At 40.2% G+C, this 26,971-nt stretch overlaps 1 protein-coding gene across 4 annotated transcripts in view; it reads left to right on the top strand.

Annotated features, from left to right (window-relative positions):
- The window catches only part of GRM5 (glutamate metabotropic receptor 5), a 370,943-nt gene that overhangs the window by 321,996 nt on the left and 21,976 nt on the right, over nt 1-26,971 (top strand). For 3 of the 4 annotated variants that reach the window (XM_030559058.1, XM_030559048.1, XM_030559067.1), the window contains exons 7-8: nt 718-844; nt 15,613-16,552. In XM_030559058.1, the coding sequence (XP_030414918.1) occupies nt 718-844; nt 15,613-16,552 (1,067 nt within the window). Of the gene's footprint in view, nt 1-717; nt 845-15,612; nt 16,553-22,431; nt 22,668-26,971 lie in introns of those variants that run through there. The other variant, XM_030559077.1, reaches the window with a different exon arrangement.

Below are 26,971 nucleotides of genomic sequence, written 5' to 3'. Positions count from 1 at the left end.
GATGTGTTCAACGCCCAAGAGAAGTTACATGGGGGATTTTGAGAAACTCACATTTGAATTGCCAGGGTTCAGTAGGATGTAACATGTTGAATGGAAAGAGATGAAAATCAGTCCTGAATGTTAAAATGGATACACATTACACTCTCCTTATTAAATGTTAATTTAAAATGTGGCTGATCTGACTCAGTTTGGAAAAGGGACATAAAACCTGAATTTTCTCAGACTGATCACAAATTGAACTCTACCCCAGCCCAATGCTTAGGGAAGCAAATCTGGTTTTCCATTTTTTCATGCTGCATTTGGACTAGAACTGGGTAAATTCCTGTATCTACAGTGAACAATATTATTCCCCTTTTTCCGTGTGAAAATGATCACTGAAGAGATTTAGACCTTTACAACGTTGTTTGCTTGACAAACAATTTATCTGTACATATTTCAGCCTATAAGATGGTTGCAAACTATCCTAAGTGATTGTTTCTTCCAATGCCCATGAGTCACAGTTCATGCTGTGTGAATGATCAACCAGTTCTAATCAGAAGGATTTATAATGGTAAGAATAATATTAGCAAAAGGGGCTTCCTCAAAAAAACGGGCTCATCTCTATTAGAAACAGTGAGTAAAAAAGGGACTTTGAAAATCAAGTAAGGAACCTCAGCAGCATTAAAGAAAATTGATTTTAATAACAAATCTAATTGCTCTTTTAAATATTCATCTCAGGTGATCCGTAAAGGAGAAGTCAGCTGCTGCTGGACCTGTACACCTTGTAAGGAGAATGAGTTTGTCTCTGATGAATACACATGCAAGGCGTGCCAGCTGGGCTCCTGGCCCAACGATGACCTTACAGGTAATTGAGTTATTGTTGTGTTTAAAACCCAGCAAAAGTCAATGGAAATGTTCATACACTTTATACCTGAGTATCTATGCACTATGAAACAAAATATTAGGGGTGTTTAGATTTTATTTAGCCTAGAGTTTGGGTCCAAGTTTGAACTGAGGCTGGCATTTGTATTCATGGTTCAAGCTGTTCTCCATGAATCTTTGTCACAAACCAGGGGAAAATTTGTCGGAAGAGCTATTCCCAGAGTTCTGGATCTGGAAAACGGGCTTATTCTAGCTTTAGATCCAAACTGAGCCAAAATCATTGGGGGCAGGTTCAGATATGAACCTTCCAAAAATGGGCAGGAGCTAAGTTGTTGCAGAAATTGAGTGGGGCCCAATTTTAGGTGCCTCTGTTTTTCTCCAAAACGGCACAAAATAATTCTGTGAAATGTCAGAGTTTTCCATCCAAATTCTAGCCAGTTGAGAGACCCTCTGGACAACTTCCTGTGCAGCATACTCCTCCGCAAAACACAACTGATCCAAGAAGCATCAACATTTTTAATAGCCTTGGGTGCACCAGACAGTCTGAACTAAAACACACGGATGATGTCCTCCCAGCTCTGGATAATGTGCCTCTGTGTTTCAGTGCAAGGAAGTCTGCTGATTATCTGTTAGCAGATTTTTGAGACCATCAGTGTGTGGTCTCAGAACTGGTACTGCCCGGGTTTTCTCCTAGCTGCCTAATCATAGCATTGGCATTCAAATATTTTTATTACATTAACATCTACAAATGCCAGCACGGATTAGGTTCTTATTAGCTGGTCTGTGTACAAATGGATAGCAAAAGGCAGTCCGTATCCCAAAGAGCTTGGAATCTTGGTTCATGACAAGATGGATGAAACACATGGGTGGTGTGTGGAAAAGGGAGAATGAGAACATAATAGAGAGAGAGAGAAAGTGTGTGTGTGTGTGTGTGTGTGTGTGTGTGTGTATGCGTGCATGCGTGCGTGCCAGAATTTGGATTTAGGATATAGAGATGATATTGATGTTGTTAGACTAAATATTTCTTTTGCTGTGTAGGAAAGCTATAGTACTGTAATGTGTGCACCACTGAGGTATCTATTTACCATATACACAATTTTAAAGTAGCATTTTTTACCATTTTCATGCTTACTGCTTCATATCAATACACGCACTGCTACATTTTTATCGATCATTCTTCTGCTTGATTGATTCCATTTAATGTCCTCGCTGTTGCTGAAACTGACACGTGTACATATAAAACTACCTGTGGGTTTCTGTGACAAACAGTGTGATCTGACCCCTGCTCTTTAGCACTGTATTAAAAACCAGCTTCTAAAAAATGCTTTTCTGGGGGATCTTTAGGGTGGATGGAGCACTAATGTTTTATAATCATATCTAAGGACACCAGCTTTTATAGCTTGTAAAGAAAATGCATTTCAGTCTAGCCTTGTTTTTAATATAAGTTTGGGGGGGAGGGGAGAGGGAGAGAGAATATTTTGTATTCTGGCAGGAAATTTCCTTCAGTTTTACAAAGCACACACTAGTCTCCTTGAAATGCCCTTTTATGTTTGCTACTGCAGCAATCTGTGCCTCCTCACTGCAGGATAAAGCCACGTCATAGGTAATAATGACAGCTTCACAAAGCTTCGTTCATAAAAAGCTGATTGGAAAAAGTCTTTCTTCCACTATCTCCTTCAGATGAAAGTCTTGATGCTGTGCCTTCCTGGAAATATATCAACGCCACACCTGTAAAGGATGGCATCTCACTCTTTGCCACATATTGGGAAACAGCTATTGGCACACCTGTCGCATCTCAGTGTTTGCCAGATATTGGAGCGCTGATAAAATCTCTCCTGGCTCATTCGACAAAATGTTGCTCCATCTTTCCTCTGCTCAATGGCCAGGATTGGTTTTATGCCACAGACTTGATTAAATGTAATGAGGAGGAGCTGGGACGTTGCCAGTGGGGAGAAATTGAGCTTGGTGTGTTGCTTTACTCATATGTTTATAGGACATCAGAACACAAATGTGTCCTGGTGAAAAACAATTGTCAGAAGCAGAAAATGAGGATTAAGTCTTGAAGGAAAAGTTTAAAGTCCAAATGTATTCGGGGGGAGAGATAATTTCTGTTGATAAAGGCTGTCAGTGGAAAATAGCTCTGACACCATCTAAGAGTAAACACTAGAGGCCAGGAAAACAGTGATATGTGGCCAAAATTTTAACTATAGGATCCCTCAAAACTTTTCAGCCATACATGCAACATTCCCTGGGTAAAATACTTCTCATCCGCTTAGATAGTTCGTTCTTTCCCTTCCCAAAACCCATCAGTTCCATATTCTTCCCACTCCCAAATCCATCTATCTTTCCATCTACTCCCCAGCCTGATATCTCACAAACCCCTGAACCCCTTCTTCCCGAGTACCTCCTCTTGGGGGCTCCTTTGCACGGCACCTGCTCTTCATAAAGTGGTGGTTTTTCCTGTAGTAATAATAGTGGCAAGGAGGATGCCCTGAAGTCTCTGATAGTACGGTGGTTGATTGGATGATAATGAGACTGCACTGGTAGTGGTCTGGGTTGGAGGATGGGCAGCCCTGGCTTCTTGATTGGCATGTGTCCTCTGATTGCTGGAAGTCTCCATGCAGTTGGTGTGTAGGGATAGGGAAACAGGTGCTCCTTGGCTGGTGTGTGGGGAAAGAAAGCTTCGGGCTCCATGCCTTTGGGGATCAGGGAGGAAGGCACAGATGGGGGAGAAAGAAGTCTGGGTGCTGTGACTACAGGACTCTCACTCTACATCGGAAACTTTGCCCCCTGCTCTCGCCCAGCCCTAGTTCAGCTGGAGGAGGTTGAGAAGAGTGTGTGGAGCATCTCTCGTGCTCATTTAGAGGCACTAGTGGGTGACTCAAGAAGGGACTGACTTTCAGAAAGCTTTGATCACTCACTGTCTGAAATTCAGCCCTTTTAAAATGTCTCAAACTAATCATCTAACAATGGAAGCACCCAAAATCACTAGTCACGTTTGGAAAATGTAGGCCTTACTGAAGAAAAGGAAGTACTAGCAGGCAGTTCCAAAGAAAAGACAGAGATGGATACTTTTCAAATTTGCAGTAGGACTCTTTATTAAATGTTGTATTAATAGCATCCATGATTATTCAGGGTGGCTCTCTTCCCCCATATAAAGATTTAAGAGACTATTACAGCCTTTAAGCTAACACAGCCGCGTCTTTCAGCTCAAGGCATAGTAGCTCATGGGTTTAGATCCAGAGGTCCCTCATTTAATGACCCACCCAAGAGTATTGTCTGGATTAACTCTACAGTGGAGGGAGGAGAGAATCCAAACATTTTCAGACAGAAACAAGGGGATTCGCTAAACAGGCTGGATCCAAATTCCAGTAAAATGAATGGTAGTCCTTCCAGGGACTGCAGTGGAATTCGGATCAGAAACAATATCCCATTGGTTCTCTAGGTGATCATATTGTTTTTGAGGACACTGCCTTCTGTGTCCAAAAAGAAAGAGTGGGCTCAGGAAGAGTGTTTCATATTAGAGTTGTTTGAAATTCCAGTGCTGCCTTGATATATCTTGGGGATATCCTCTTTCTTTGTTTCCTTTTCCTTAATGGCTGATTTCAAAACATTTTTTGTGGGGAAGGGAATAAGTCACACTTTGTGTAACTTCTGAGACTGTGCAAGAGTGATAGCAACAAAGTTTTAGTGGCAACTACTTTGAGGACAGGAACGGAAGGTAAATACTTTTAGCATCGGTGACATTTGGTTCTTCTTCCTAACGTACTCTGCATGTGCTGGCGATTTGATTTTCTTAGCTGGATTCAGATGAGATTAGGAGGAAAAGTATTTCATAGTTCATTGAAATGTTTTCGTTTTCTTTTTTCTTTCCTTCTTTGGACGGCTGTTGGCACACAATGACTGAATATCAGAAATAGGTTTCTTTTTTCATCACAGTTACAAGAAATGTTTTCATTTGATGTGGCAAAATAAAGCAAGGACATTATTACAACTATGGTCAAGTCTTGTGGTCTGATGGTCGTATTGGTCGGATGTAGCCAGATTATGACCCTGTTCTGAGCTCTTAGCTGTCAGGGATTAGGTTTGCGTATGGAGACTGCATTCTAATCCTGGAGAGGCAGGGATTGGGAAAATCTTCTTCACCCTTAGGCAGCCCATTTGACTGCCATTTGGAGTAACAGGGAAAGGCTGCAAAGAGTGTTGCGTTCTCTCTTCTTTGTCTGGGGGCAGGTGAGTAGGAGCCCTGAATACTTCATGAAAACTGGGCTTGGATTTAATAGTGTGGCTAAACAGTGAGAAAATGGGAAGAGCCCAAACCCAGAAAACAAGATAACAGGCATTTGCAGTGCACTTTCCATAGAAAGAGCTTGACAATTCTATGCTGTATTCCATACAAAGCATTCTGTCAGCGAGAGCCCAGGATCAAAACTGGTCTAGTTTTGTAAGTACTGAACAAAAATGACCCCTTCCTTTGTACTGTGTACAATTGCTCACTCTCTCACTCCCTCTCACTGAGAAGATCAACAGAAAGTGACCAATTCCCAGGAAGCAATCATTGCTTAGTCTTGGTTTCTGGCACAGTTTGTATGACAGCTTATGAAAAGCACAGACCAGGGTTGAGTGGCAATGGCAAATCTCTGCGGATGCTTAGAGATGCTTATTGCTTGTTTCTGCTAGGTGCCAAGCACCCTCAATTCCTACAGAAATAACTGGGAGATATATGCAAAGCACCTGGTAGGATCAGACTCTAGGTACTTAAGCAATAGAAGCTGCTAAAATCATGCATGCACACACATACACAAGAATATTTTACAACTTTAGCTCACAGTTACGCTTCTTATGTCATCATAAGTAAAAATATAGATACTGCAGTCAGGAATTAGCTGACAGTTCTGATGATAATGCATGAGGCAGAACAGGATTTGGCTCATGTCTCATATGACTTTGCCGCTATAATGACATTCAAATCTTCTTTTGTCAGAATTTGAACAGCTGTAACTCAGAAACACAAGGATCAGATACAGGGAGAGTACAATTTTACACAATTGCTTTTATGACTCCAAACACTCCTCGGTACAGAACATTTATTGCTTCCATCATAATTTATTGTTTTCTTCTTTCTTTGCAAAATTAGATTTGATCATTTGCATAAATTATTCTTTTGCCAGGCTTTGGGGGAAGAAGGAATGAGTGGAGGGATGAATCAAGGCGTAGGGCAGTTATATTGTCATCTGGGATCATTGAATGGAGAAGGGTTTTTTTTTTCTCCCCTTTCTGGTTGAGGAGAGCTGCTGTTTAAGGTGCTTTATATTTAGTTAGGAGAGATTGTAGTTAAGGTGTTGGCCTTGGACTCAGAAGATCTGGGTTTAATTCCTGGCTTTGCCAAGTGATTTTCACTGGGATCGATCCAAAAGTCATTAAAGTCAATGACTGTCTTTCCATTGACTTCAGTGAGCTTTGGGTCAGGCTCTAAATCTCTGTGCCTGAGTTCTCCCATCTGTAAAATTAGGGTAACAACATTTCCTTTCTCTCCGCCCTTAGTCTAGTCCACACGCCCTACAGTTGGACTATGAGGTGTGAATACAGTGTGCACAAATGCTGTGCTGTAACTCCCCCGTGTGGACCTGTAGCTGCAAACTAAAAGATTCCTAGTTTGTGATAATGTAATTCTGTTTGAAGAGAGCGCCTGAAGCATCCAACTGGGGGAGTTCAGTGCAGCACAATTGGCAAGCACTGCTATTGAAACCCCCACAGTCCAAACTGTGGGACAATTGCAGCTAAGCTCTTAGTTACTTATCCATTAGATTATAAGGTCTTCAGAGCAGGTCTATGTACTTATACATACCTAGCATAAGTAGGGCCTCTAGGGTTTCAAAGGAATTCAGAGAAATAAATAACATTTTACGATCAGATCCCAAGGGTGAATACTACATGTCTTTAAACTTTTCTCACTGCTGAAGCATTGTTCAGCAATACAGATCACAAATGAATGTAATTCGTAACACCGTAGAGAGTGCTCTAGCTAATGTCATCTATATTTTTCACAAATGTAGCTGTTTCCTGTCAACATGTGAGCTTGCCTGTAATTTGTAGTTTTCATATCTCAGAGACTGAGAGACATTTTTATGGGATAGAAGATACTGCATATCAGAGTACTGTGCACACAACTAAGTGTATATAAATGTTGCAGTATGTTGGTGCGAACATCTTTATATAGCAATAAAGGGGGAATTCTTGTCTGTCTATATATCAATTTATTTCTGAGGTGCTCATCCTGACCTGTAGGCAGCTACATTTCTAGCCTCAGATACATTCATGCAGCTTTATTCCACCTTTGCACCACCCCTCATCCAAATCTATGGTGATCCTGGGGTCAATTTGCTCTCAGCACAACATAGTGCACCCTCAAGACAGTGCTAAACTTCCCCAGATGCTAAAAGCCTTTCCACCAAGCCAAGATTGCCCCCAATGTACCTGAGGGGGCAGGAGAGAGGTTACCGCCTTAGAATGCCCTTATGACTGAGAAGTCCCCAGCCAACCAATCAAGCAAGCTTTCCAGATGATTTGCCCTGCCAGTGGGGTGCAAGTAGATGGAAGGTGTGTCCAGGCATATGTCTGGTGGAGCAGAATTGGGCTCCTTTATGTATAATGCATTTTTCAGTATTGACATTAGTTTAATCTTGGCCAATTAATCTGGCATAGTGTTCAAAATCTTTTCCTCCTTTTCCTTCTTTTACTTTACATAATCCTCTCCTTCAAATGCCATTCTCAGATCCATTACTTGCAAACGTGTTTATATGATAACCACGCTGATCATCATTTCATAAAAAACATTCAGTCTTTAAACTTCAAAGTTTCAGAAAAGGGCAACAAAAATTATTAGGGGTATGGAATGGCTTCCATATGAGGAGAGATTATTAAGACGGGAACTCTTGGAAAAGAGACAGCTAAGGGGAGACACGTTTGAGGTCTATAAAATCATGACTGGTGTAGAGAAAGTAGATAAGGAAGTGTTGTTTACTGCTTCTCATAACACAAGAACTAGGGGCCACCAAATGAAATTTATAGGTAGCAGATTTAAAACAAAGAAAAGGAAGTATTTCTTCACGCAACACACAGTCAGTCTGTGGAACTCCTTGCCAGAGGATGTTGTGAAGGCCAAGACCATAACAGGGATCAAAAAAGAACTTGTTACCTTCATGGAGGATAGGTCAATCAATGGCTATTAGCCAGGATGGGCAAGAATGGTGTCCCTAGCCTCTGTTTGCTATAAACTGGGAATGAGTGATGGGATAGATCACTTGATGATTACCTGTTCTGTTCATTACCTCTGGGGCACCTGGCACTGGCCACTGTCAGAAGACAGGATATTGGGCTAGATGGACCCTTGGTCTGACCCAGTGTGGGTGTTCTTATGCTCTAACAAGTTCAGAGAAGGTTCCAACATAATAAGAATGATGAGAAGACAATATATGAAAAAGGTATCTAAATTATGGTTTAATTATATTCAAGAAGATAATAGTTAGGATTTTGAAATATAGACTCCTGCCACCATCATCAATATTTTAGGAAGGGTTAAAGCTTTTAAAAAATACATGTTTCCCAGTGGCTGGTCTTCTTATTTCCCTATCTTCCTTGACATTCCTTTGCTGTTAGAGGATTTTGGTCCCATAGAGCTTTCCTGGCTCCTTTCCTTTCAGGAAGTCCTGACTCCTGCTCACAGTTTCAGTGGCTCCTGTTTCCTCTCCTCCTCCTTGTTAAGTAACAGCAGCCCACAGTGGCTGGCTCCTCCTCCTTATTTCCATCTGCTGCCAGACGTATCCAGGCTTTCTAGTGCAAACAAGGAGATGGATGGATAGAAACATTAAAGGGATGCCAGGAACAAGTCACTTGCTAGCTCTTACTTCAGTTGAGTGAACTGGACTCAAAGGAATTAAAACTTCATTGGCTTAAAATGTCTTGTTTCTCATAACAACAGCAATTAAAGTGTTTCTTCATATCCAAGGCTCCTCACAGACACACACAGATAACCTACATTACAGGACCTTAACTGGGGGCTGTGTGGGCCAATGGGCCAAAATCTTGCAAAGAGTAAAATATTCAGAGAAAAGGAAAAATGCATTATTAATACAGAGATCCATCTAAGAATAAGGCAGAATGGGAGCAATGCAGAAACTCAGAAGATTTACATAGAAGCAGAGAGGCAAAGGCAGACGAACTGGTGATTCTGCTATTTAAAAATCTTCCCTTTTCTTTCAATTCCCACTCCAATCCCCACTTGGAAATGCAGAGGGCTTTATATTGGAGCCACTAGTGTCTTTTTTTTTTTAAAGACTACAAAATAGTAGGCAAAATCTGTGACTGATATAAATTGGTCTAACATCATTGATTTCATTGGTGTAATGCCAGTTTATGCCTGCTGGGGATCTGGCCCAATATTATGTTATCAGCGTGTATAGTATGCACCACCCCAAAGAGAACAAAGTGCCCCATTAACATAGTAGACTGATATACAAACACTATGTAGGGCTCACTTTCCTCACCACTGACATTTACCCAGCTCTGGATTGAAACATGGCAGGTATACGTTTTTGTAGGCAGAATGCATTTAACTGAGTTAGAATTTGGACAGAGTTAACACTCTACTCTTTTCAAAAATGCCATGGGGCAGGTAGTAACTACAAGTGGTCCAGTCCTCTATTTTGCATATTAATCAACAAGGCCATTTGGACAAAGCATCACTGTCATGTGTGTCGCCTCGGAACCATATGCTTATAGGGCCTGATCCAAAGCTCATTGAATTGACGTCTTCAACTGATGTCAATGGGCTTTGGATCAGGTCCACGGTTCCTGCAGCTGCTTGGCTAAATGCCCCTTTATGATTCTCCAACTGTAAAGGGCCATTGTAAAGACTCGTGATCTGAGATAAACACAGATTTTCTCCCACACAAATAATGGTGCAAATAGACAATAGATTTAATTACTGACAAAAGTTCCTTCTCAATAATAAAAAAATGTTCTCTGCAGAACTCTGCAGAGTTCATTTTTTCCTGCAAATATGTATCACCCTTGTTATTTATTTGTTTATTTGATCCATCTCATTCTCAATTTGTAAACACTTGGCACCTCTGTTTAGAACAAGTGTTGTTTTGAAGCTGGGGAGACCTCAAATTGGCAAGCGCCCTATCCAGGTGCCAAGTCACATTCTTGAGTACTGAAATGAGCTTCCTTATGCAATTGTTTTGCTATACTGACATTCCCAGAAAGGAACCTTCTGTAATAAGAGCAGAGTCCTCAAAAACTGAGTGCACACATGGAGAGCTGAACTTGGGGCAAAAAAATCTATGATCTTTAGGCAAGATAACTATAGCAGGAACGCTTGGAAATAGTGACCATAATACAATAGCATTCAACATCCCTGTGGTGGGAAGAACATCTCAACAGCTCAACACTGTGGCATTTAATTTCAAAAGGGGGCACTATGCAAAAATGAGGGGGTTAGTAAACAGAAGTTAAAAGGTACAGTGACTAAAGTGAAATCCCTGCAAGCTGCATGGTCGCTTTTAAAGACACCATAATAGAGGCCCAACTTCAATGTATACCCCAAATTTAGAAACACAGTAAAAGAACTAAAAAAGAGCCACCGTAGCTTAACAACCATGTAAAAGAAGCAGTGAGAGATAAAAAGACTTCCTTTAAAAAGTGGAAGTCAAATTCTAGTGAGACAAATAGAAAGGAGCATAAACACTGCCAAATTAAGTGCAAGAGTGTAATAAGGAAAGCCAAAGAGAAGGTTGAAACGGCTAGCCAAAAACTCCAAAGGTAATAACAAAATGTTTTTAAGTACATCAGAAGCAGGAAGCCTGCTAAACAACCAGTGGGTCCCCTTAATGATAGAGATACAAAAGGAGCGATTAAAGACGATATAGTCATTGCAAAGAAACTAAATGGATACTTTGCTTCAGGCTTCATGGCTGAGGATGTTAGGGAGATTCCCAGACCTGGGCTGCTTTTGTAGGTGACAAATCTGAGGAACTGTCACAGATTGAAGTGTCACTAGAGGAGGTTTTGGAATTAATTGATAAACTCAACATTAACAAGTCACCGGGACCAGATGGCATTCACCCAAGAGTTCTGAAAGAACTCAAATGTGAAGTTGCAGAACTATTAATTAAGGTTTGTAACCTGTCCTTTAAATCGGCTTCGGTACCCGATGACTGGAAGTTAGCTAATGTAATGCCAATATTTATAAAGGGCTCTAGAGGTGATCCTGGCAATTACAGACTGGTAAGTCTAACATCAGTACCGGGCAAATTAGTGGAAACAATAGTTAAGAATAAAATTGTCAGACACATAGAAAAACATAAACTGTTGAACAATAGTCAACATGGTTTCTGTAAAGGGAAATCATGTCTTACTAATCTATTAGAGTTCTTTGAAGGGGTCAACAAACGTGGACAAGGGGGATCCAGTGGACATCGTATACTTAGATTTCCAGAAAGCCTTTGACAAGGTCCCTCGCCAAAGGCTGTTACGTAAATTAAGCTGTCATGGGATAAAAGGGAAGGTCCTGTCATGGATTGAGAACTTAAAAGACAGGGAACAAAGGGTAGGAATTAATGGTAAATTCTCAGAATGGAGAGGGGTAACTAGTGGTGTTCCTCAAGGGTCAGTCCTAGGACCAATCCTATTCAATTTATTTATAAATGATCTGGAGAAAGGGGTAAACAGTGAAGTGGCAAATTTTGCAGATGATACTAAACTGCTCAAGATAGTTAAGACCAAAGCAGACTGTGAAGAACTTCAAAAAGATCTCACAAAACTAAGTGATTGGGCAACAAAATGGCAAATGAAATTTAATGTGGATAAATGTAAAGTAATGCACATTGGAAAAAATAACCCCAACTATACATACGATATGATGGGAGCTAATTTAGCTACAACGAGTCAGGAAAAAGATCTTGGCGTCATCATGGATAGTTCTCTGAAGATGTCCACGCAGTGTGCAAAGGCTGTCAAAAAAGCAAACAGGATGTTAGGAATCATTAAAAAGGGGATAGAGAATAAGACAGAATATATTATTGCCCTTATATAAATCCGTGGTACGCCCACACCTTGAATACTGCATACAGATGTGGTCTCCTCATCTCAGAAAAGATATACTGGCACTAGAAAAGGTTCAGAAAAGGGCAACTTAAATGATTAGGGGTTTGGAGAGGGTCCCATATGAGGAAAGATTAAAGAAGCTAAGACTCTTCAGCTTGGAAAAGAGGAGACTAAGGGGGGATATGATAGAGGTATAAAATCATGAGGGATGTGAGAAAGTGGATACGGAAAAGTTATTTACTTATTTCCATAATACAAGAACTAGGGGTCACCAAATGAAATTAATAGGCAGCAGGTTTAAAACAAATAAAAGGAAGTTCTTCTTCACGCAGCCCACAGTAAACTTGTGGAACTCCTTACCTGAGGAGGTTGTGAAGGCTAGGACTATAACAGCGTTTAAAAGAGAACTGGATAATTCATGGTGGTTAAGTCCATAAATGGCTATTAGCCAGGATGGGTAAGGAATGGTGTCCCTAGCTTCTGTTTGTCAGAGGGTGGAGATGGATGGCAGGAGAGAGATCACTTGATCATTGCCTGTTAGGTTCACTCTCTCTGGGGCACCTGGCATTGGTCACTGTTGGTAGACAGATACTGGGCTAGATGGACCTTTGGTCTGACCCAGTACGGCCGTTCTTATGTTCTTATGTTCTTAAGGTCAGCTGTGTTGTGTCAGATACCTTTGACTGTAGTGAGCTATTCATCTATATAAGGGGCATTCAGTGTGGGGAGCAGTATGGGCCTGACCCAAACCCCATTGAAGTCAATGGGAGTTTTTCCATTAACTTCAATGGTTTTTGGATCAAATCTTAAAAAAAAATTAAATAAACACATAGATTGGATAAGATATAAACAGCTCTTGGCTCACCATGCAGCCCTCCGGCCTGGCCTGCTCCTCCTTACTCTGTCACTTCCCGGGTCCAACCACATACAAAGTGTTTCCATATCCTCCCCTATTAGCTAAGAAAAGGGACTGAGTCATCTCTTCCAGCCTGGAGAGTCATAGGTTGGCAACATGGAAGCTGATGAGAACAGTAGTTAGTTTCCTGCTTAGGAAATATTTCATTCGCTGTAGGGTTGATTGTTAAAGTTATAACTACAGGAAAATGGAATGACTTGTTAATGCAAGATTACAGGGCATCCATTAGTGTCCTCTCTGTCAAGTTTGTGTTTTCCTTGAGCACCTTTCATCATGGTAGCTAAGTGCATTTTGAGCTGTAAGCTCTTATTAAAGACATGCAATTTTTGTACCGTTACTTCTATAATAATTTGATTAAATATTATTAGTATCATTATTAGTGGTAATTGACAGGAGGATATGTTATTAATAGCTAATCAAACTGTGTGGCCTTAAAATTATAATTTGCAAAATAATCAGTGTTTGAATTATGTAGGCATGGAACAGGTGTAAAGGGCCCAAGAGCCATATTATTCTTTATATGGACTGCTCCTGCATAGCGCAGGCAGTACTGCTAAGCTCAATCCTTAAAAAATCCAAAATCAGTCTACAGAAATTCAAGAGATTGGCTTAAAAATCATGCTGTGGTTTTAATAAATAAATAAATATTGGGGTTCTTTTCATTTTCCTTCTGGTTTGTGAGTCTTTACGATTAATTAATTTCACGTGTTCAAGCTTTTCTCTGTAACCATGAGGGTTAGAGACTTACCCTTTTTTAAGTGAAAGTTCAGATTCCCACACAGTCTATGGATTCCAGCAACTGAGGCTTTAAGAAAAATAACACACATTGTAAGGCCTGCAACCAAGTGGCAAGATTTGGCACCACTGGCTCTGTGAAGGAAACCTCAGATTTCCTCAACTAATCTTCCCTTGAGCGGGCTGTGGTACCCCTTGTAGGACTGGCTGGGTATTTGGCCACAAGATAAACAAGATCCCTTGGATTCTCAGAGGCAGGTGCATCTATTCAGAGGCCCCTGTGCAATGTCAATCAGCCCTTATCACAACAAAGCTCTAATGGAGCCATATTGCCAAGAGCTCCCGACCCAGCTGCTCCCCTGGGAACAGCCCATCACCCCAGAAAAGTTCCACATTGCAGAGGATAAACCAGCCAAATCAAGGCTAACAATAGAGACAGCACTAACGAAGGCCTTGCCTCCATGAGAAAATTTATATATAGCGGTTTGGAGCTGGTTTTGTTAAATTGGTGCAATCTTTGCGTGTGAATGGCCTTAATGTGGTTTAAAAGTGAATTATCTTGAGCTTCATTTGATTCCTTACTGGTTGAAACTAAACCCATATAAACACTAGACCAAACTACAAGTGTCCATGAGAAGGCTTTGCACTGATTTATCTCAACTGGTTTCTAAACCCGTTTAGTCAACTCAGTGCCATTGTCTTGTGAAGACAAGGCCTTACTTGCGAAATGTCTCATGAGGATGAAGGGAGGATACAATGATGCAGAGAGTGATTGTTATTGGGACCCACCATTACACCCCAGCTGTGCATTCTGATCCCATAGAACACCCAAGAAGAAGAGCAGAAAAAGGGGTAACAGTGCTGAGGAAGCAGCCCTCTGTCCTTCCATGCCCCTGAGAGACAAACAGGGCCAGCTCCAGGCACCAGCCAAGCAAGCTCATGCTTGGGGCGGCAGATTCTAAGGTGCAGATTCCCTCAAATTTTTTTTTTTTTTGCTTCACCACTTCAGTCGCCCCACAGGTTTTTTTCTTTTTTCTTTTTGGTTTGCTGCTCTGGAGGTGGGGAGCACCCCGCTAGGAGCAGACTGCGCCCTCCATCTGCCCTAGCTGGTGCCAGGTCTGTAGCAAGCCTGGCAGGGCAGCCCGTGTCCTTCCTTCCCCGCAGACCGGAGCGGAGCAGAGCCCTCCTGGCAGGCGACACGGCGGAAGCCCTGGCCGCCCCCCTTCTCTCTCTGACCCTGCTCCTCCCCCTCTCCTCCACTGCCCGGGGCACGTCTGCCGTGCCGGAAGTCCCCCTGCACTCACGTTCTGACCACCCTAAATGGGTTTTTTTGCTCTGCCGCTCTGGCCGCCCCGCAAGTTTGCTTTTTTTTTTTTTTTTTTTTGCTTTGGTGCTCCAGCCACCCCGCAGCCGGAGACAAAGCAAGATCCCTGTCATCTCTGTTCCCATAGAACTATATAGTCCACAGAATATAACATACCCGAACATGCTGAAGATGCAGTGCCTCACTGAGCTGTATATTACTACAGAGTAACTACCTTCAATTTCATGTAATATGACTGTGAAAATGGCTGATAAATTATTATAATTACAAATAAAAAGCCAGAATACACAGCATGGCTATAGGTGGCTTGCTCAAAAGCTCTCAGAGTGGCCTAACTCTCCTCCCTCTGAAGTTAATTGAAGTAGGCCTGTGCTAAGTGCTTTTGAAATTCCTGCTCTAAATGTCTGCTTGTACTGGCCTTTTTTAGAAGATGTCATCACAGGCTCAAAATAAGATGATCTATGTTACTAAAATAAGATAACACTGAAAAATGTCTCATGTCCCATCCTAGCAATGTCATCTTAACGTTAGTTGATTGTCATTCTGTATACATAAGCCTCTGAAAATTCTGGAAAGATTAAAATTAGATAAAATTAACAAGAAGAAACTTTAATTATACAAATCTGACTCTTTATATTTCAATATGCCACTTTTTCTTTTAAAACAGGTTGTGATCTCATCCCAGTCCAGTACCTCAGATGGGGTGATCCTGAACCAATAGCAGCAGTTGTTTTTTCCTGTCTGGGTCTACTGGCCACCCTGTTTGTTACAGCTATATTCATCATGTACCGCGATACCCCAGTTGTCAAGTCATCCAGCCGAGAACTCTGTTACATTATTCTCGCTGGCATCTGCTTGGGTTACTTGTGTACTTTCTGTCTCATTGCAAAGCCTCAAAGGATTTATTGTTACCTTCAAAGAATTGGCATCGGTCTGTCTCCGGCTATGAGTTACTCTGCCCTAGTAACTAAAACCAATCGCATTGCAAGAATTCTAGCTGGCAGCAAGAAGAAAATCTGTACAAAGAAACCTAGGTTCATGAGTGCCTGTGCCCAGTTGGTTATTGCATTTATCTTAATATGTATACAGTTAGGCATAATTGTTGCCCTTTTCATAATGGAGCCACCAGATATAATGCATGATTATCCAAGTATCCGAGAGGTCTACTTGATTTGTAACACCACCAACTTGGGTGTCGTAACTCCCCTGGGATACAATGGATTATTAATTTTAAGTTGCACCTTTTATGCATTTAAGACTAGAAATGTCCCGGCTAATTTCAATGAAGCAAAGTATATCGCCTTTACAATGTATACCACCTGTATCATTTGGCTGGCCTTTGTGCCCATATATTTTGGTAGCAACTACAAGATAATCACCATGTGTTTTTCTGTAAGCCTGAGTGCCACTGTGGCCCTCGGCTGCATGTTTGTGCCAAAGGTGTACATCATCCTTGCTAAGCCAGAAAGGAACGTACGCAGCGCGTTCACCACCTCCACTGTGGTCCGCATGCACGTAGGGGATGGAAAGTCATCTTCAGCTGCAAGCCGTTCAAGTAGCCTGGTCAACCTATGGAAAAGAAGGGGATCGTCTGGTGAAACTCTAAGGTAAATTTTGCTAATATGTGAGTGTTTGGAGCAATTATGGTCTTCTGAGTGTGGAATAATACTAGTAGGAGGATAAATGGAAGCCAATTTAATTTATTTCACCTCTGCACTGGGATGTACTTCACCTAGGATTAGCAGATATGCGCTCCTGTGTTATCGCAGTTTCATGGTAGGTCTGTTTCAGGTAAAAAGTTGCCTATGGGTGAAGACCATTTTGAGTAGCAAACCAAATATAAGTAAACATAATTACTAGCTTGAAAGAATCAGCTGAGTCAACTGCATGCATGTTAAAGGGAGGGAAATAAGATCATTTAAAAAAAACAAGAAATATAAATTATTACATTTTCCTGAACATGTTCATTCGAAATCTCTTGCACTCTGATGAAAGTCATAGCCACTAACATACTGTATTTATATCTAGTCACAACAGTAAGACAACAGAATTGCTGCTAAAGCTACATACTCAGAGATGAAGCTATCAATACAAATAAGGTCATTAGTAGCAACTCTTAAGCCTCCAGGGATTTATTTCATAGGACTATTCTATCCCTTCTCTACCATTTTCATGTTTTCCTTTCTTCTATACACTCTTCCAGTCTTTTGCCCTCATCTACCTGCTCTTCTTTTTCCTGATACGTTCTCTTTTTTCATCATCTCAGTTTCCTCAATTCCTGCTGTGAACCGGTTACAATCTTGCAACCATACTTTGTCCTGCCATTAACCAAGTACTACTTCCCAATGAAGCATTTGCCCTCAATGGTCATCAAGAAAACATGTGTATTCAGGGTGCAGGAACGATTGTAGGTGAACAGCAGAAAGAGATACAGTCTGGCCTTGGAGATAGACTAGGGAAGGTTCATTTACTTCTTTTGGTCCTTACCACTTGTGGCATGGTTGCAATGGGACTGATTTCAGCTGGCTAAATGCTGCTAGGTGAGAAAAGACTTGACTATGTAAAGGTGCAGAAAACATACCTTTTCATTACTTAGCTGTGTTTGTATTGCATTGAAATTACAGAGGGACAAATTCCAATTCACTTTGAAATAAATGGGAGCCAGGGCATGCATTTTAGGGCTTACGAATTGGATGCCCTCAGATATGCAGGCCCAATGGCCATTGAAATCAGAGGGAATTTGCTTCTGTATGCTTCTTGATGCAGGTCAGGGTCAAGCACACATTTTAGTACTTGTGCCGGGTGGAAGGAGGTGCAGCTTTTGCCAAAGGAACCCATGCTTTTGTCACCTCAATTATTATAATGTACTCTGCGAGGCGACTGCTTAAGACCACTCTGAAATTTTCCGCTAATGCAGACGGTGCCTGTCTGTGAAGGGTTATGTTATAAAAGAAATATGTTACATGGGCACACTGGAATCAACACTCACTTCCAGTTCATTTCCAGGTGCAATTTAAGATGCGAGTTTTAACCTATGGAGCCTTAAATGAGTTGAAACATGGGTACTTCAGATACAGGCTCTCTCCATGCAATACCTGGGCAGCTGAGATCATTCAAAATGCTCAAGTTAACAGCTCCATGGTTTGTCTGTAAGTGGGTTCAAGGAAATTATTCTCCATGAAAGAGCCTCAGCTGTGGAATATTCTTCCTGCTTTGGATCATTAGAGTCCAAATGTGTTGATGTTCAGGTCAGGCTGCAAGGCCTATTTCCTCGCCCAGGCTTCTTCTAAGTAGTAGGAAGCAGCAGCTGGTTTGATTTGGTGGAAGCTCTTAGTTTTGGGGTAAATCCAGATGGAAATGTTTGTTGGACACTGATCTTAAATTACTGTTGTGTTTTTAAGAGTCGATACACATGAGCTCCGAGCATTGAATTCTAAAAAAAATAACAATAAACCAATAATTTGTTCTTCTTTATTGTTACTATCTTGCTGGTAGTGAGCTGGGCTCCATACAGCACTCAGAATGCAATGTATGTATATACAAGAAGAATATGCCCCCAGACTATCAGGTTGACATGTCTGTTTGAAAACGGATCTAAATTAAGCTGATTTACAATAGGGTATAAATTAACAGCAAGTCCATTTAATCTGAATTCTAGGGGGACATATTTCCTTGATTTGTGAGGAGCATGGATAAATGACTTCTAAAATGTATGAAAGCAGACCCGCAGGTGAACCCAACTAGAATAGCTCCACTGAGGTCAACAGAGCTATGCCAATTTACAGCAACTGAGAATCTGACCATGAATTAAAAGGGCCAGTAGAGGCCATTAATCCATCAGAAACTTTCTCTGTGGTCAGGCCTTTTATTATACTTTTTGGGTTTGCATTTTAAATGGTAATATTAAATTCACAGGGTACATTTAAGATTCCACTCCTGAGTCTACCCAGGTCTGATGTCATCTCCAAGGTGGAAAAGAAAAGCGCTCTCAACTTTAATTCTGCCAACTATACTGTATGGGCACCTTTTTATTTAATGGTCAAACACTTCTCCATAATAATATGGTGTATAAAGTAACAATTTCAGAGAATAAATCAGTACTATGTTCAACAATTTGTTTGGAACCTATTCAAATCAACACTAAAGTACTTGCAATCAAAGAAAATATGCACCAGAACTACATGACATATTTAAATAGCATAGAGGGGTTTTATTTAAATAGGGAGTGAGTCATTGTTGAGTTTTTAAGGAAACGTGCTATTTAAGTCACCAGTGCAAGGAAGGGCCCCTATCATTAAAGTTTTGCTTCTTGACACTAATTTATACCACAATGTAGTGTTCCATCAAATTATTGTCAAACAGATAATGCCATGGCTCCATTCAAAGCTTTCACGTCAGCTGCAAAATGACAGATGAAGAGACTGCTCTTGCCTAAATAAAGTAGTGCATCTGTTAGAATCCTAAATGACTTTTTGCATAGGGTGCTGTTCAATTCAGAATCTCAGAAATACCATGGCTATATACTGAAATGAGCATTCAAATGCTAAAATATGTAGAGAGTGCTACTTACAAAAATATTCATTACCCAATGAAATGAAATTCACTTTGTGAATTTAATGTGAGCTCTTCTGATTTTGCAGTATCCACCCAAATAAATTCCCTCCTCAATTAAAAGAAAAGATCATATATCAAATCAATGCACAACATTAATTGAAGCAAATCCACTAAGATGTATTTCTGGATTTCTAGAGTACTTAGTCACCATAATATCTAGGGGACGAGAGATGGGCAAACTGGTTGAGAAAAAATGAATACCATATTCACTCCAAAAGCCTCTGCAATTTTTAGCACAAAACATCAACCAAACATTTTTTTTAAGATTCTGAAATATTTGGTTGAAGTTTCTCATCCTCATTTTTCATGGACGTCCATCCCCCAGCCTGGATGAAACCACAAAATGTTTCCACAAAATCTACTCTGGTAGCATTCTTAGCTGGGACCAGAAGCAAAAGGTCTGGAATATATCTACTATTGCACAGAGACTGCAAAGACAGTTAGCTAAGAAGACTAATGGCATTTTGGGCTGTATAAGTAGGAGCATTGCCAGCAGAACGAGGGACATGACCATTCCCCTCTATTCAACATTAGTGAGGCCTCATCTGGAGTACTGTGTCCAGTTTTGGGCCCCACACTACAAGAAGGATGTGGAAAAATTGGAGGGATTCCAGCAGAGGGCAACCAAAATTATTAGGGGGCTGGAGCACATGACTTATGAGGAGAGGCTGAGAGAACTGGGATTATTTAGTCTGCAGAAGAGAAGAATGAGGGGGGATTTGATAGCTACATCCAAAGAGGGGTTCCAAAGAGGATAGATCTAGACTGTTCTCATTAGTACCAGATGATAGAACAAGGAGTAATGGTCTCAAGTTGCAGTGGGGAAGGTTTAGGTTGGATATTAGGAACAACTTTTTCACTAGGAGGGTGTGAAGCACTGGAATCGGTTACCTAAGGAGGTGGTGGAATCTTCTTCCTTAGAGGTTTCTAAGGTCAGGCTTGACAAAGTCCTGGCTGGGATATGTTAGTAGGGGATTGGTCCTGCTTTGAGCAGGAGTTGGACTAGGTAACCTTATGAGGTCCCTATCAGCCCTGATATTCTATGATTCTATGTTTCTGTGATTCTATGTTTGGAAGTGATGTGCCAATGGTTCTGTTATATCTAATTTCTTAGGTCTGAATCTCATGGGAAAGTTCATTCAGCAGTACATTTGTGTCAGTACCTATCCCTTAAAATGTACATTCTCAAAAGCACACAGGTATGTTTCCTTATGCCCAGCTCTTACTCACAAATACTGTGATAGGTGTGCATTCATCCAAGACCTCCTCCTTAGCTCAGGCCTGGGCCATCACTTGCTCATTCATTTTCCTTTTGAAGGGTGATTTTTAGCTCTCCCTGTCCTCAGAGCTGGGGAGGTCTCAAATGCTCCTTCCCAGTTGCCCCCACTTAGTCCCACCACACCCAGATCCACTTTTTTAAAAGATGGTGGGAGGTAAGGGTAACCATCTTATGATTTCTGCAACCTTTTCAGGCAGCTGCTTCTGTCCTAACTGGCCACACCTTCTGTGATGATGTAGGAGCCCACCTGGGTGGAACTCCCATCAGCAGTCACACAAGAGACAGGGTCAATTGGGAGCATCAAATGTACACAAAAGCCACAAACAAACAAATCAAGATTGGCCACTTACTTATGGTGACACTGATTGTTATGGAAAGTGAGGGTCCATTTTAAAAAAGCATGAGACATACTGTAAAGCTAGTTGTAGAGATAGTTACATAGCAGGAGTATGTACATAGAATGGTACATAGTAGTCACTCAACAGCTTCTGATGGTCAACTAACCATGTGTTTCAACTCTTCAGCACTTAAAACTCTTCACCCATCCAGATCTGACCAGCAAGATAGAGCCTGTAAACAGAGAAGGATTCCGATTAACCTCTGTTTCCCATATGTAGAAGTCCACAGACAACTTGCAGTGCTCTTTGCATTAAAGTTTAATAACAAAGTGTGGCAGTGATATCTCGCATTACTAAAACTTCATTAGCACATTGCTTAGATTTGTAGATTCATGCGTACTAAGGCCCAAAGGGACCATTGTGATCGTCTAGTCTGAGCTCCTGTATAATACAGGTGATAGGACTTTCCCAAATTAATCCCTCTTTGAACTGGAGCATGGCATTAGAAAAAACATCCAATCTTGATTTTAAAATTAACAGTGATAGAGACTCAACCATAGTCCTTAGAAAGTTGTTCTAATGGTTAATTACCTTCACTGTAAAAAAATTGCACCTTATTTCTAGTCTGAATTTGTCTAGATTCATCTTCCAGCCACTTGATCTTATAATACCTTTGCCTAGGGTCAATGTCAGCGTAGCAGGCCTACAAGTTATTCTGGTCATCCCATTTACCCTTAGTAAATATTGGCATGACATTAGTTTCTCCCTATCATCTGGAACTTCCCCAGTGTTCCAAGACTTCTTGAAAATAAACATTACTGGTTGAGAAAGCTCTCAGCCAGCTCTTTCACAGCTTTTGGATGCAAGTTACCCAGACTTTCTAATTTTTAAAATGTCTAGTTTTATTAGCTGCTGTTTAACATCCCTTCTGAGTTCCTGGTAGAATGAAAAGTTCATTATGCAGTATTCTTAAAGGAATAAAATTAAACTGCAGTTTTCAAAGAAATTAATAAAGTATATTTTGTGATGTTTTCTCCTGATCTTATATTATATTTGTCCACAATTTGTGAATTCATAAAATTCAGTAATTCACTATGGGACTCCCAATAATTGGTGTGACTTAGCGAGATTCTACTGATGCAAATGAATTTGAGAGTATTATTAATGAGTGTGATTAGTTGTTGTTTGTATTTCACTCTGGAGATTTACAGCGTTACAACTGGAGACTCTTTAAATGTGTTTGTCTTTGCTGCAGTACCCTCAGCAAAGCCAGTGCATCACAATGAAGAAATCAGTCCTCTTCTCCACAGCTGCTGAGACAAAGCAACTCTTTTAAGAGACTCCACTGTCATATAAGAGTGAATTGTTGCTATTATTTGTTATTTTGAAGACTCATGAGAGTTCCCTGAGTTTCCAGCCAATTGGGAAACCAGCCCATTCAAGTCAAGTATTTGTCATTGAATCCTGGCATTATACCAAGCTGCTGTAGGATAGAGTCTAGTATTCGCAATATTTTAGCCATTCATATAGTCCAGGTAGCAGATTTTGAGTGGTTGGAGGACAAGTCCATGAACCGGTGGACAGACTCTGAGACATGGACCTCAAGCTGTTGGGTCAGGTGCTGTCAGTATGCATATTCACCAGCCATGCAATGCCAGTGATGAGCCAGAGAGAGATTCAAATTCTATGTACCTTACTGAGATGAAAATCCTAAGGGAAGTAAAAGGACTTTTACCTGATATGGAACTGTTTAGCCGAGGAAAGAAGACAAGGCCATGCTGTAAAGAACACAAGCCAAAATGATGCAGCAGGAGAAGATAGCTGGTCCTTGCTGAAAACTGGGCCTTGTTGTTTGATGGCAGGCACTTTTTTCCATATCCCCACTGAGTAAGAAGTTTGTTGTGTGAGTCGGCTACACCTTATTCTGCAAGGACAGAAGACATTTATTAGTACCAATGCTGTTTTGCAAAGATACTGTTACTGTCTTGATTAATCTGAGGTGTGGACAAGTTCTTTAACACATGTATAATTCTTTCCCAAGACCCAATTAGTTGAGGCATTTTTTGCCTACCAATGTTTTATGTCAGGGCGTACTCTCTAAAAATCAAGATCACATCCATTACAACCAAAAGGCTGAGAAAATCTTAGTGGTCTGTTGGACTGAAAAGACTGATGAGTGCATATGTACATCAGCTGGCAAGATAAATTGATAAATACAGGGATGACCTTAAAAGAGCATTTCTTACACATAGAAATAACAGGCTTTGGAATTTTATAGATTATTTGTTTACAGTTCTTACAAATTGTTGTAGTTCTACTCAGGCTGGTGTTCTGGCCCAAACAAAAAGGTACACCTCTATCCCGATATAACGTGACCCGATATAACACAAATTCGTATATAACGCGGTAAAGCAGCACTCCAGGGGGAGGGGCTGCACGCTTTGGCAGATCGAAGCAAGTTTGATATAACGCAGTTTCACCTATAACGGTAAGATTTTTTGGCTCCCGAGGACAGCATTATATGAGGGTAGAGGTGTACTAACAAGCTGGTAGTTTCACTATGTTAAGATCAGTTATAAGGATGGCTCCAGAGCCACTTGTAATGACCTATCCCTACTTTGGGTCACTATTTATATAGACTACACACACCAAAAGAGTTGTATGCTGTACTCATTTAGCAACAGAACAGGTTTGAAAAATAACTGTATTTATTAGGTGAACATTGCAAAATGCTGAAAAGAAATGTGATTATTCATAATTCAAACAAACGCTTCCTGACTTTTAGAATGTGGATAATGAGAAAATTTAAAGGAAAATTTTAGTGTGGAATATAAGATGATATACTAGTTACTATAAATAATTATAAATAATAGTAAATCACTTTCAAAAACATTTGTCTTCAAAAAATTTTAAAATTCAGTCACAAAATTTTAAAATTCAGTCACAAAATGTTCTTTATGTCTCTGCCACTTACTATATTTTCCTGAAAAATTAAGAATGTTCAATATCAATAGCATTGTAATTGCCACTAGCTTGAGTAGTGATTTTACTGTCCACTGACACAGTATTCTGTGATTGACACATAAAGTACAACCTTTAACAGAAACACATTTCTGCTCATGAGAAACGGTTTCTCTGTTAGCAGTTTCTAGCGGTTAGATTTATCTTCAACTCCCTATCAGCCACAGGACTGATGGCTCCATGAAACTCCGGCTGCATTTTCACCATGTATGGTGTTTGCCTCCATAACTACTAGAACATCTGTGAGATGCGAATGGCATCTCTAATTAGTTGCATTCTCACATAGAGAATTTTAGCCGTCTTTCATAGCCTGCCTTTTCTTCTACTATTGATCAGAGGTCAGAAGCAGAAAGCCTTTCTGTAGGACCTATCCTTGTGAGTTAGGAGAAACCAGCCCTTAAGAGGTAACATACAGATAATGCATCCCTTGACCCAGAAATGACTTGAAGTTCCAGAGACAACACTCTTAGAATAACTGTTAACTGCTGAAGAGAAGTGAAGAACTATAATGGATCACAACCCCATATGTTAGTAGAGGCAAAGTATGACTTCACAGCCACTGTCAATGTAGTAAATATAATGGGACTTGCTCAATAAAATTACTGCTTGAAAATGGAGAGGAGGATGCAAGAGATGCTAAGGATACTTTTTATTGGAAGAGAAGTTTAAAAAGTGCAAATACAATTGGAGGAGCAATTTAAATTGTGCAAATGCTAATTGCACATATGTGATTGCAGAAGTTAGTTTTTGAACTACAGCATTCCCAAAAAGACTAGGGGCTAAAGCCATAGGGGGCATAAACTTGTTTAGCTCAATGAACTCTAATGGAGCTGTCAATTTACGCAGCTCAGAGAACAATTTTGACAGAAGAAGGAAAAAACTATGACTCTTCAAAGAAAACAGTCATCTCTTTTGACTGATTTGATTGCACTTACTAATTGCTCATTTTCCAAACAGAGAATTTGGAGCTGTCCTAAATTCGTATACCACAAAAATTGAGATCTGGAAGTTGTTGAATGGTTTGAGTGATTCAGTTCTGCATAGATAATTTACTCCAGTGTCTTTCTGGGCAAGTGTGATAATGTGATTAATTAAACTTCAAGGATTGTAAAATAATTGAGGAATATTTTACAAAACTCTCTGTAGGGTATTAGGTCTGAATTATTTTGATGAATTGCTGCTAAAGCACTCCCTCTGTATAATGTATTGATCTTCTTGAATGCTCTGATTACAATGAATTTTAATTTGTGTGCAGTGCTAGAGTTGTTTGGGGATTTTTTTCTCAACTTAAAATTTAATGAAAACATTGTTGATAGATTGATATAAATTATTTGGCTACATACACTAAGTTCACTTTCTGGAATTATTTTTGTTATTAAGACTTTGCATTGAGCATCATAGCTGAGTTGTACAAATTAAGTTACATACAAATTTCCTGTCAACTTTGACACAGTATGCGCTAGCAGATAAAAGAAAGTCTCACCTTTATATCCTCATGAAGGAAAAGAGGAAACAAAGAAGGTGGGCCCCTACAGTATTGCTCTTTTAAAAAAAATTGGTTACTGTTTTGCCTCATAACAGCATCCTCTGTTTATCTAATTTTCCATCATTGCACTAACCCACAAATTCCACTGAGCTGCAAGTAATCGTTTGAGGATGGCACTAGTGCATGAATGCTGGTCATTGATGCAAGTCGACAGCAATAGGTAGCTATTGCCTGATGTACCTGAACTTCTCCCAACTAGTTTAGCACAATCTCTGGTTATTCGTATTAAAATGGCTACCCTTTAAAATCAGGCTTTACATCCATAAAACTTCTTTCATCTTCCTACAGCTTTAGTTTTGGGGTGCAGTTATATTTCTTTTATAGGCTGGTAATATGGTCCATGTGGTATGTTGCCCACTGTCGAGGTTGGTTTACAGCACAAATAAGTTGACCAAAAGAATGCATTGCTCTGCAGTGGTTTTTCTCCTGCTTGAGAAATTATTGCAGCCTTATTTCTCCAAAATCCAAATAATGCAGTGGCAGAATAGAGCTCTGAAACCAGATTAGAAGACTGAAAATTGAGTAAAGAAGTAGCAAATTAATAATACATATAGAAAATAATTAAAAAGGGAAGAAAGCTGACTTGCTAGAAACATAGGATAGAGTTAAAACAGTGTTAATCAGAGAAGATCTTCCTTGCAGAGTAATTTACTGAATGCTGATCAACTGTTTTTGGTGATTTTTCCATCTGTAAATATTTTGGGATTCCAAACCACAAGACTCAAGTAGCTTGAAAATGTCCAGCATGTTGTAATGTTTAATTCAAAGCCAGGATAAAGCATCGTGCACTGTTCATTTACCCTTATTTATTACTAAAAGTAATGAGGTCTTAGTAACGAGACCCCCCTCACTGCATATATTATTATATTTTTATGGGGAAATGAGGTGAGAATACTGCTTTGTGCATGGACTAGAGTGTGTAAAACAGCAAGGTTCTTCTATTACAGGGATTTTGTGGGTGGGATTTCTTAAGATCTATATTTTCAATAGCACCCCTAGAGGAAGATAAATGGAAGCACTATTCAGTCTGCGCTGACAGTCTGCTCTTTCCATCTATCTGTGCAATCCTCAGAGCCTTTGTAGATCTCTACATCAAGAAAAGTCATTTTAACTCACCAGTTGCAATTACATATGATTGCCTCTTTATAACTGGCTATAAAAAAAAAAGATTACGCTCTACATGGAAAAAAATAAGTTGTAAACTTTGCGTTAAAGAAATTCTGTTTGT

Source organism: Gopherus evgoodei, chromosome 1 (assembly GCF_007399415.2).
Source record: "Gopherus evgoodei ecotype Sinaloan lineage chromosome 1, rGopEvg1_v1.p, whole genome shotgun sequence".
Classification (NCBI taxonomy): domain Eukaryota; kingdom Metazoa; phylum Chordata; order Testudines; family Testudinidae; genus Gopherus; species Gopherus evgoodei.
Note: the sequence above shows the minus strand (reverse complement) of the source record. Positions and strands in the feature narration are given on the sequence as shown.